This window comes from Hemitrygon akajei, chromosome 1 (genome assembly GCF_048418815.1).
Source record: "Hemitrygon akajei chromosome 1, sHemAka1.3, whole genome shotgun sequence".
In the NCBI taxonomy this organism is placed as follows: domain Eukaryota; kingdom Metazoa; phylum Chordata; class Chondrichthyes; order Myliobatiformes; family Dasyatidae; genus Hemitrygon; species Hemitrygon akajei.
In genome coordinates this window covers 55,496,226-55,508,748 of record NC_133124.1, presented here as the reverse complement: position 1 = coordinate 55,508,748, position 12,523 = coordinate 55,496,226, and the positions used below count along the sequence as shown (strand labels likewise).

General features: G+C 39.6%; 1 protein-coding gene across 4 annotated transcripts in view; it reads left to right on the top strand.

Annotated features, from left to right (window-relative positions):
- trappc9 (trafficking protein particle complex subunit 9) overlaps positions 1 to 12,523 on the top strand; it is a 535,810-nt gene that overhangs the window by 1,496 nt on the left and 521,791 nt on the right. For all 4 annotated transcript variants that reach the window (XM_073043422.1, XM_073043433.1, XM_073043451.1 and 1 more), the window contains one exon: positions 4,410 to 5,010. In XM_073043422.1, coding sequence (XP_072899523.1) covers positions 4,427 to 5,010 — 584 coding nt within the window. In that variant the 5' untranslated portion in view covers positions 4,410 to 4,426. The remainder of the gene's footprint in view (positions 1 to 4,409; positions 5,011 to 12,523) is intronic.

The window sequence follows — 12,523 nt, the reverse complement described above, 5'->3', positions numbered from 1 at the left end:
GGCATCTTTTAAAGAAGTGTAGAAGTTTGCCCAGTAAATGTTAGCTGGTTAGTTTTCTGGTTAATGGTTTATCCCAATAAAAGTAATTAAAACAGTATTTGGTTATATTTATCAAGGGATTCACTCAAACCCAGCTCAAATCTGCATAATGTCCTTAAAGTTGGCCCTGTTGCAGTTCAGGATATTTTAGCTGGGAATATTAAATGTCCATTATTACCCTTTTTAAAGTAGGGTTTTCATCCTATACAATAGGCGATATAAGTAAAAGTTGGGTCTGGTCACTGATCATATGTCTACCCCCTTTTACCAACTCTGCACCTTTTATCATTTAATTTTTCCTCCCTTCCCTCATATTGCAGATTTGTCCTTTTTCTTCTCTGTTCTCCACTCTCTGCTTCCCGCCCCACTGTTTAACCTTTTGCATAAGTTTTGTACCTGCAAATACTTTTGCAGTTGTGTCACTTCAACCAGTTGATTCTGGAACTAACCGGCAAAACCCAAATAACTACAGTTTAGCAGCACTATGATTGCTTTACATTAAATTGGTCTGTTCATTTGTTCTAATTGGTTACTTGCAAAAATTATGTATAATGGTTTTCTTGTAAATGCTGCTTATCTCATGTGCCTCTGTTGCTGCAAGTAATTTTTTCAATGCACCTGGGTATACAGTACATGCTTTTGACAGTAAATTCAAATTATTTTTTTGAAAGTGCATCAATAGTGAAAGTTTTTCTTCAAGTGTTACAGTATGATCTTTTACAACCCACTGAATGGGGAGACTGGACTGCATATTTTAAGTTTGTGTCACGTGCAGAAGTTCCTCAGTAATCATAATGCCTAAATGAATGAAATTTAAATCCATAACCTTCTGACTTGCAACTGAACCAAGGCTTGCATTGTTATTGTGGAAAATGTTTTGAATGTCTTAAAATAGATTGCATGTAAGACAAACTTCAACTGCAGCTTCTAACCTGACAGTGTCTCAACTCTACACTTCCTTCTTTTATCTCTTGCCCAAGATCCACACACAGGATTGTCTTGGTGGACCCTTTGTTTCTAACTGTTTTTGCTCTATTGAAGTTGTCCTGTCATACCTTGACTCCATCCTGTTCCCTTGTCCATAGATTTCTACTGACCACCTCAGATTTTGATAACTTCTGATTTCCCAGCCCCTACTGTTAGTAAGTTTCACTTTAGATGTTCATCTTCTGCTGGGAATATTAAATATCCATTATTACCCTTGTTTATTTTCTCCAGCTGCATTTCCTCCTCCCTACTTTTTCTGCCTTTTGCAGGGTCATCCCTTTCATTCTCAGAATCGCAACCAGGTTTAATATCTTTGGTATGTCATGAAATTTGTTTTGCTCCGTGGTTCTCTCATCTGACACTTGGCACTTTCTGCTGCAGTCACAGATGGTGTGACACTTTTCCTTAAACCTCCACCCTCATCACTATCCAGGGAACGAAACAGCCCTTTCAGGTGAGGTAAGGTTTCACAGAACTGGCTCCAATCTCATCTATTGCATTTGATGCTCCCAATGTGGTCACTGCTATATCCACAAGGCACACAGTTCATCACAGGCTTTTCCCCTTCCATATCTGGATCCAGTGCCATCTGTCATTCACTTCTCTCTTAATGGTTCCCATTCTCCCATTTTTAAACATTTATCGGATTTTGTACTGGCAGTCTTTTGTGTTCCTCCCTATCAATTTCAACACAAAATTCTGACGTAGATGTTTCTCCCCACAGATGCTGATTGAATCAAGGCAGATTGTTGCTTTTAAAAATTGACCATCCTACTTGCTATTGAGGAAGAAACGAGGTGTGAACTTCAGCATTAGCTGAGGCCTCACGTTACTGTTATTAGAGCTTTATTGTCATTGCTCAGGATAATAAAATTGCAGTGCTGGTCCATTCAGTGCAAAACAGTAGATTGGCAATTCAATTACTAAGAACGCTGACTAAATTTAAAATAAGTAGGTTATTTAGAATTACACGCAAGTCAAAACTGAATTAAAAACAATTCTAAAATTAAAAGAAAGTGGCTGCCCCATTAAGTATTGTGCATGCCTGTTATAAAGTATAATGATTAAATATAGAATAACATTAAGAATTAAAGCTAATTTAAAAAAAAACGAAGAGCTCTGAAATCAAGGGAAGGTAGCAGCCTCATTTATACCCAAGTACTACATATGACCATGTATTGCACTTAGAGATTGTCTATAGTGTTTATGGATTTTCAGTGGGTGGGGGCCCATTGTTCAGTTGCATAATAGCCCTGGGGAAAAAGCTTGTTTTTCAGTTTGGATGTCCATGCAGAGATGTTTTTGTATCTCCTGCCTGATGGTAGGAGGTTGAACAGATGATTACTGGGTTAGGATGAGTCTATCATGATGTTGTGAGCCTGCCGTAGACAGAGTGAAGTTGTAGTTAATTTCCATATCTGGTAGTTGTTGTCCCAATGATGCTCTGTGCAGTCCTGATCACTTGCTGAAGTGCTTTTTGGTTGATCTTGTTAGTGTACCATACTGTCATGTAGTGGTCAATATGCTGTTAGTCACACATCGGTAGAAGTTTAACAGCAGCTTTTGGGGCAGATTTGCTCTCTTTAAACTCCTAAGATGGTACAGGTGCTGTTGAGCCTTCCCTACTATCAAGGAGGTGTTGGTGCTCTAAGAGCTCCTCCGTGATGTTCACTACTGAGAACTTAAACCTGGAGACCCTTTACACTGCTTTACCATTTATGAGTAATGGAGTTTGTTTATACTGGTTTGATTTCCTAAAGTGGATAATAATTTGGTTTTTTTTTTATATTGAGTGAAAGTTTATGGTTATTACACCTTTCAGATGTTTCTGCATCTCCTCACAATATGTGGTTTAGTTAAGTGTAATCAATTTATTCACTGTGGCCTTGTTTGCATATTTGATGATGGAGTTGGTGATCTAGGCAGGGTACAGTCATGGATGAAAAGAACGTAAAGGATCAGGCTCAGTATACATCCCTGTGATGCACCAGTGTTCAGGGTCTGGGAGGATGATGTGTATTTGCCTAGTCTCACTGTCCAGCTGTGATTGGTAAGAAAGTCCATAATCTGGTCTCAAATTGCTATATTGAGTTCCAGGTTGTGTATTTTAACAGTCAGCTTGTTGGGGAGAATGATGTTGAAGGCAGAACTACAAAGCATCCTGATGTAGGTGTCTTCATGCTCCTTGTGTTCCAGTATAATGTGGAGAGTGATGGAGATGGATCCATGATTGATCTGTTTGCCTTATTGGTGCTGGTCCAGAATAGCAGGGATGGCGTTCTTAATGTGGAAATAAGCAGTCTCTCCAGGTACTTGCCGGCTATAGTCGTTGAGGCATGTTACTGTTGATTGCTTTGATGGTTGATGTTTTGAAGCATGCAGGGATCACAGAAAGGGATAGAGGGAGGTTATAGATTTTGGTTAAAAACCTCTGCTGGCTGGTCAGTGTAGTCTCTGAGGAACTGCCCGGGGATGTTGGCTGGTTCAGCTGCTCTGTGAGCGTTGACGATGTAGGGAGTATATCATACCTTGTGTGCTCATTGTCAGTGCTGTGTCCTCATCACTGGTTCACTGTTGGCCCTGTCAGACTGAGCAAAGGAGTTGTTTAGCTTCTCGGCTAGTGTGGCTTTACTGCTGCAGGGCAGGAGATCTTTTCTTTATTGTCAGTGATGGACCTGATGCCTCACCACATATGTCGGAGAGTTGGTGATTTTATTGAAATGTGTATCTGTTAAACAACAGATCTGTACTTGGTAGTTTTAATGCCTCTTAAGGTTTGACCTGGCTGTATGCTGCAACATCCTGAGCCGGTTCTGGACTTTGTTGTTCATCCATGGCTTCTGATTCAGGAATGCATGGGTGTTTTTATTGCTGATGACATTGTCTACACAGGATATGATATAGTAGTGTATGACCTTTGTGATGTATTCCTCCAAATCAACTCCTAAATAGGCATTGCTTGGCATGCATGCAGGTTCCAGTCTGTGCTCAAAGCACGACTGAAGCCATGAGACAGCTCCCTCAGGTCGCATAAAATGATAGTGATGTTTTCAAGATGTTGTTGGGTGGTAATGCTTTTAAATTTTTCATTCAGCTTTTTAAATGAGATAAAACTTGGTTATCTCTTTTTCCAGGACATGGAAATTACTTTGCAGAGATTACAAAAAATAATAGATAAAGTTCTACAAAATAAAATTCAACTACTTTAACTTGAGTTAACTTCCTATGACTGAACAGTTGTGCAATTTGTTTTAACTCTTTGAAAAGAAATATTTCTCCTTGATTATCCAAATATTTCACCATAAAATTGGATGTTTGTTTGTTGAAAATAGAAAGCCTCAAACATTGAAGAGCAATCATGATTTTTTTTTTCCTTTAACCAGATTTCATTTGATGGAGAATGAGTGTCCCTGACTACATGCAATGTGCCGAAGATCATCAGAGTCTTCTGGTTATCGTCCAGCCTGTGGGAATTGTACCAGAAGACCAGTTCTTCAAGATATACAAGAAAATTGCCACTGCCAATCAGATTAATCTTCAAGATTCTCAGAGAGTTTTGTACATTCGTTATAGGCACCATTATCCACCTGAAAACAATGAATGGGGAGACTTCCAGACTCATCGCAAAGTTGTGGGGTTGATATCTGTTACTGAATGCAATAACGCAAAGGATTGGCCTCAGACTTCAGAGAAATTCCACTTACAGAAAGAAATTTATGGTTCTACATTGTATGATTCACGTTTGTTTGTCTTTGGGCTGCAGGGAGAAATAGCTGAACAACCTCGCACTGATGTTGCATTTTATCCTAACTATGAAGAGTGTGAAACTATAGAAAAGAAAGTGGAAGACTTCATTGAATCTTTATTTATTGTTTTGGAATCCAAACGACTCGACAGAGCAACAGATAAATCGGGAGATAAAGTTCAGTTATTGTGTGTGCCATTTGAAAAGAAAGATTTTGTGGGCCTAGATACAGATAGTAGGTGAGTGATAATATGTATATATATTTTTAAGTTAGTGCATTTTTGGCAAGGCTTGAGCTCTAATGTCCTTTCTACACATCAGGAACCTTTAAATTCAGAAGCCTTTTAATTAGTACTTTTAATTCATTCATATCGTTCACATATGAGATCAGTCTTTTCCATTTTCAAACTGTTAAAATATTGAAAATGGAGAAAAAAAATATTGCTAGTTTAATAAGTAGAATTCTCTGCTGTTTTTGTCAGCAGACATGGAGGTGTGATTAATACTCTTGCAGTATTGATACCAGAGTTACAAATTGTTTTACATTATACTTGCATAACTTTTGTGGTAAAATGTTACTTTGGAGACAAATGGGTGTGGAAGTTTTGAATTAGTTTTGTGCAACCTGTTTGAAATGTTTTGCACATGAGTAGGAATTGCAACCTGTTCTGCCATTCATTGAGATCATGACTAGTCTATCTTGGTAGCATTGTTTCTTACACTATTCACCAATCCCTTTATTTCTGTAACATTGCAGAAAACTACCAATCTCTGTTTTAAATGAACTGACTCAATTTCCACAGTCCATTATAAAAAAAAAAAAAAAAGGGCCTAATTCTGCTCCTTTGGCCCATTGAGTCTATCTGCTATTTTCTCATGGCTGATCCATTTCCCTCTCAACCCCATTTTCCTATCTTCTCCTCCTAACCTTTCATGCCCTGACATCAAGGACCTATCAACCTTTGCCGTAAGTAATGACCTGGCCTTAACAGCTGCCTGTGCCAATTATAGAGCTATAGTCAATTTGGATTGCTAAAAGGCAGGTTAAGAGGGACATTGCTGATAATGTTAAGATTAACCCCCAAGGGATTTTTCTCAATACTTTAGGAGAAGTAAAGTCAAGAAGGAAGTTACGTGTATTGGGAATAATGGGGTGATCAATTATACAGAGGACATAGCAGATACTCTCAACTCGTATTTTGCTCAAGTATTCACTTGCAAAAATTGTTAGCAATATGCCAGTAAGTGTAGAGAAAAATGTTTTTCTTTCTTAATTAACTTAGAGATCTTAGAAAATAAGGTCCTGCTTCAGCTGAAAAGGCTGAAAGTTAGAGGTCTGTGATTTTATATGCACAAACCTCTAACCAGTATTTTTTTCAAAAGTCATTGAAGACTGTTGATATCCCTAAAGATGAAATCGGCTAATGTTGTCCTGATATATAAGAAGGGTGACTGCATTCACTTTGGTAACAACAGACCAGTATGCTTAACGTGTATCATGGGTAAGATAATGGAAACATTAATACAGAAAGAGATGAACAAGTGGTTGATAAATATAAGTGTGTTAGCAGAAAGCCAGCATGGGTTCAGAAAGGGCAAATCATCTTTTACTAATATGTTGGAGTTTTAGAAACATAGAAAACCTACAGCACAATATAGGCCCTTTGGCCCACAATGCTGTGCTGACCATGTATTTAATTTCAAAATTACCTAGGGTTACCATAGGCCTCTCTTTTTCTAAGCTCCATGTACCTATTTAGGAGTCTCTTAAAAGACCCTATCGTATCTGCCTCCACCACTGTTGCTGGCAGCCCAAACCATGCACTAATTTAATGAAGAGGCAACTAAAATTTGAGATAACAATAGAGTGGTTGGTGTCATTTAGTTAGACTTCAAGAAGACTTTTGACAAGGTAGTCCACAAGAGGTTAATAATCAAATAACAGGAGGTAGGGATTCAGAGTAAGGCCGAATTGGCTCAAAAACAGAAAATGAGTTATAGTGAGACGATCATTTTCACATAAATTGCCAAGTGGGGGTTCTGCAGTGATCCGTTTTGGGGCTGCTGCTTTTTTAAAATTTGTATTAATGATTTGGATAAGGACGTTAATAAACTTTGCAGATGACACAAAATTAGTGGGATGAGCTGATAACATTCAGGCAGCTGAATCAATACAGCTAGAGCTAAACACACTCCAGATGTGGGCAGCTAAATGGCAGATGAAATTTAATGTAAGTAATTGTAAAAATACTACATGTAGGAAATAAAAAAATTAGATAAATATGCAATAGTGGGTCTTGAGTTAGAAATTGCACTGTATTTGGGCACTGTCTAACTGTTGATAATGCACAGAAGCGATTAGGAATGCAAATAGAATGTTGAGCTATATAATACACTCAATGGAGTTCAAGTCTGGAGGGATTCTCCTTAAGTTATAATGTACATGAGAGGACATCCTTTGAGTACTGTATTGGTCTCCATATTTTGAAGGATGTGAAGGACTGGAGAGAGTACAGAGAAAGGCGACGACTCATTCCAGGTCTCCATTGTATGAGCTATGAAGAAAGACTGAAAGAATTAAACCTCCTTAGCCTAAGTAGATGTAGAATGAGAGGAGACATAATAAAAGTGTTCAAAATCATTAATGGTATAAGTAAGATGGATGTCAGCTGGTACTTCAACATCAAGGAAGACATGGGCCCATAGGTTGAGACTGGTTGAAGGGAGATTTCAGACTAAAGAAGCATTTCTTTACATAGTGAGTTGTATTCACATGGAACAAACTACCTAGTTGTGTAGTTGAGAGTAGTATCTTTAGAGACTTTCAAATCTAAACTCAGTAGTTATTTCAACACACTATGTGAATAGGAATTTGGCAAGTTTTGTTGGGCCAAATGGCCTGTCTTTGTCAAAAACTTTCTAATGTTCTATTGTGAGTTTGTGCCTTCTGGTCTTGGACTCCCCCCACCATAGGAAACATCCTCCACATCCACTCTATCTAGGCCTGAAAATGTTCAATGAGTCTTAATAAATGCCCCCCACCATTCTTCTAAGTTACAGCAATTAAAGGCCCTGAGCCATCACCTGCTCATATAAGTCTTTCAATTCCAGGAAACATTCTCGTGAACCTCCTCTCATCAGAACCCCCTCCAACGTCAGCACATGCCTTCTTAAATAAGGTGTTCAAAATTGTTCCCAATACTCCAAGTGAGGCCTCACTAGTGCCTTGTAAAGCCTCAATATTGCATCCTTTCTTTTACATCTAGTCCTCTCAAAATGAATGTTAACAGTTCATTTGCCTTCCTCACCACGATCTCAACCAGTAAATTAACCTTTAGGGACTATTCCCCAAGTACCTCAGTGCCTATGCATCTTGAATTTTTGAATTTTCTCCCTTTTTCCAAAATAGTCTATGTTTTTATTCCTTCTAACAATGTGTATGACTATACACTTCCTGACACTGTATTCCATCTGCCACTTCTTTTCCCATTCTCCTAATCTGCATATGTCCCTCTGTAGCCTTTGTGCTTCCTTAACACTACCTGTTCCTCCACCTATCTTCGCATCATCTACAATCTTGGCCACAAAGCTATTAATTCTGTCATCTAAATCATTGACCTGCAATGTAAAAAAAAAAGTGGCCCCTATACCAATCCCTGTGGAACACCACCAATCACTGGTAGTCAACCAGAATAGGCCCTTTTGTTCCTACTCTTTGTCTCCTGGCCAGTTGTCCAATCTTCTATCTATGCTTGTATCTTTCTTCTAATACCACGGGCTCTTGTTAAGCAGCCTCATGCGGCATATTGTCAAAGGCCTTCTGAAAATCTAAGTACACAGTAACTACCGATTCTCTTTTGTCCGCCCTTCTTGATATTTCCTCAAAGAATTCCAAGAGGTTTGTTAGGCAAGATTTTCCCTTGAGGAAACATGCTGACTGTGGCACCTTTTATCATGTGCCTCCAACTAGCCCAAAACCACGTCTTTAACAACCAACTCCGACATCTTCCCAACCACTGAGGTCAAGCTAACTGGGCTATGATTTCCTTTCTTCTGCCTCCCTCTGCTTCTTGAGAAGTGGCATTTGCAATTTTCCAGTCCTCTGGAACAATGCCAGAATCTATTGATTCTTGAGTGATCGTTACTAATCAGAATCGAGTTTAATATCACTGGCATATGTTGTGAAATTTGATGTCTTTGTAGCAGCATTATAATGCAATGCATAATAATTGGGGGGGAATAGCTTATATAATATAAGTATATATTATAGGTAAGTAATGCAAAAATAAAAAAATGTAGTGAGATAGTGTTCATGGGTTCGATATCATTCAGAAATTGATGGTGGGGGAAAGAAACTTTTCCTGAATCATTGAGTGTGTCTTCAGGCTTCTGTACATCCTTTATAATGGTAGCAATGTGAACAGCATGTCCTGAGTGATGGGGCCCTTAATGATGGATGCTGCCTTTGAGGTATCGGACCTTGAAGATGTCCTGCATATATGGAAACTACTGCCCATGATGGAGCTGACTGAATTTTCAATTCTCTACAGCTTATTTCAATCTTGTGCAGTAGACTCCCACACCCCTGCCCATATCAGATGTTGATGCAGCCTTTCAGAATGCTCTCCATGGAATATATGTAGAATGTGAGAGTGGCATTGGTGACATAACAAATCTCTTCAAACTCTTAATGAAATACAGCTGTTGTCAAACTGTCTTTGTAGCATATCAATATGTTGAGCCCAAGATGCATCCTCAGTTGTTGACACCCAGGAACTTGTTCACTCATTCCCCTTCTGATCCCTCTGTGGACTGGTGTGTGTTCCCTTGTCTTACACTTTCTGAGGTCCACAGTCAACTCTTTGGTGTTACTGATGTTGAGGGCAAGGTTGTTGCTATGATACCACTCAACTAACTGATGTATCTTGCTCCTGTATACCCTCATGTCACTATCTGAAATTCAGCCAACAGTAGTTGTGTCGTCACCAAACTTATAGATGGCATTTGAGCTGTGCCCAGCCACATAGTTATGGGTATAGTGAGAGTAAAGCAGTGGGCTAAGCACACATCCCTGAGGTGTGTCAGTAAGGTGGCGATGTTATTTCTGCTCTGCACAGATTGTGGTCTTCCAGTTAGGAAGCTGAGGAACCAGTTGCAGAGGGGGAGGTACAGAGGCCCAGGTTTGTTTGTTTGTTTTTTTTTTGAGCTTTTTGATCAGAACTGTAGGAATGATTGTATTAAATCCTATGTCAATTCTGGCATAGTATCGTCCAAGTGATCCAAGGCCAGATGAAGAGCCAATGAAGTTGCATCCATCATAGACCTGTTGAGGCGATAGGCACATTGTTGTGGTTCTAGGTCCTTGCTGAGACCCAAGTTAATTCTAGCTATAACTAACTTCTCAAAGTGCTTCATCACTATAGATGTGCGTGGATGATAGTTAAGGCAGCTCACCCTGCTCTGCTTGGGCACTGGTGTGATTGTTGCCTTTTTCTGAAGTAGGTGGATGCTTCATCTGTAGCAATCAGAGATTGAAAATGCCTCTACAGTCTCCTTAGCTACTTCTTTCAGAGCCCTGGGTTGTAGTCTGTCTGATGCTGTTGACTTGTCTACCTTCAGACATTTCAGTTTCCCAAATACTTTCTCCCTAGTAATAATAGCTGCACTCAATTTTGCCCTTGAGATCCTTGAACTTCCGGCTTAGAGCTAGTGTCTTCCACAGGGAAGAATGATTTAGAACACCTGCACAGTTCGTCTGGCATTTCCTTGTCCCCCATTACTACCTATCCAGGATTAATTTCAAGTGGTCCATTACCTATTTTCACCTCTCTTCTTGTTGTTCACCCTCCCCCCTTCACAATGTTGTGGACCTGATCTGAGACTTCTGTGACCCTGACACTTGGGAGGCAACATACCATATAACAATTACAGCACAAAACAGGCCATCTCGGCCCTTCTAGTCCGTGCTGAATGCTTACTCTCACCTAGTCCCACTGACCCACACTCAGCCCGTAACCCTCCATTCCTTTCCTGTCCATATACCTATCCAATTTTACTTTAAATGACAATACTAAACCTGCCTCTACCACTTCTACTGGAAGCTCATTCCACACAGCTACCACTCTCTGAGTAAAGAAATTCCCCCTCGTGTTACCCTTAAACTTTTGCCCCCTAACTCTCAACTCGTGTCCTCTTGTTTGAATCTCCCCTACTCTCAATAGAAAAAGCCTATCCACGTCAACTCTATCTATCCCCCTCATAATTTTAAATACCTCTATCAAGTCCCCTCTCAACCTTCTACGCTCCAAAGAATAAAGACCTAACTTGTTCAATCTTTCCCTGTAACTTAGGTGCTGAAACCCAGGTAACATTCTAGTAATCTTCTCTGTACTCACTCTATTGGTACCTTTCCTGTAGTTCACTGTCCAGAACTGTAAACAATACTCCAAATTTGGCCTTACCAATGCCTTGTGCAATTTTAACATTACATCCCAACTCCTACACTCAATGCTCTGATTTATAAAGGCCAGCACACCAAAAGCTTTCTTCACCACCCTATCCACATGAGATTCCACCTTCAGGGAACTATGCACTATTATGCCAAGATCACTCTGTTCTACTGCATTCTTCAATGCCCTACCATTTACCATGTATGTCCTATTTGGATTATTCCTACCAAAATGTATCACCTCACACTTATCAGCATTAAACGCCATCTGCCATCGTTCAGCCCACTCTTCTAACTGGCCTAAATCTCTCTGCAAGCTTTGAAAACCTACTTCATTATCCACAACATCACCTACCTTGGTATCATCTGCATACTTACTAATCCAATTTACCACCCCATCATCCAGATCATTAGTGTATATGACAAACTACATTGGACCCAGTACAGATCCCTGAGGCACACCACTAGTCACCGGCCTCCAACCTGACAAACAGTTATCCACCACTACTCTCTGGCATCTCCCATCCAGCCACTGTTGAATCCATTTTACTACTTCAATATTAATACCTAACGATTGAACCTTCTTAACTAACCTTCCGTGCGGAACCTTGTCAAAGGCCTTACTGAAGTCCATATAGACAACATCCACTGTTTTACCCTTGTCAATTTTCCTCGTAACCTCTTCAAAAAATTCAATAAGTTTTGTCAAACATGACCTTCCACGCACAAATACCATTTAGGTGTCTCTGTCACATCAACATAATCTCATTTCTGATCCTCTTAACTATGGAATCTGCTGTCACTACCTCAGTCGTCCTTCCTTCTGAGTCGCAGTACCACTCTCGGTGCCAGAAATCTATTTGCTGCAGCTTCCCCACACCCCCCCCCCCCCGCCCCCAGTAGGTTGTCCCCATTAATGGTATACAAAATAGTATACTTACTATTGAGGAGAATGCCCACAGTGGTACACAGTTCCCTCTCCTGGCAGTCACCAAGTTACTTGCCTCCTACAACTCAGTTCTTGGGATAATTCCAAAGATTTATTGAAATTTCTTCTTACAAAGTATTAAAGGCGTTTTATGAATTCTATGTACAGCCTCTTGTTTGCCAATGTGTTAATTTTTAGGGTGATTTGAGATGCGGAGAAGTGCAACTTTGATTTTTTTTCTTTTAGTACCCATGTCTGAGTTCTAGTGTGCTACAAGCTAAATGTGACAAAGCACACTATAATTCAAGGTATAAGCTATTAATGAAGGAATTTGAGGATCAGTTAATGAAGATTGTAAAATACTCATTTCTAATCA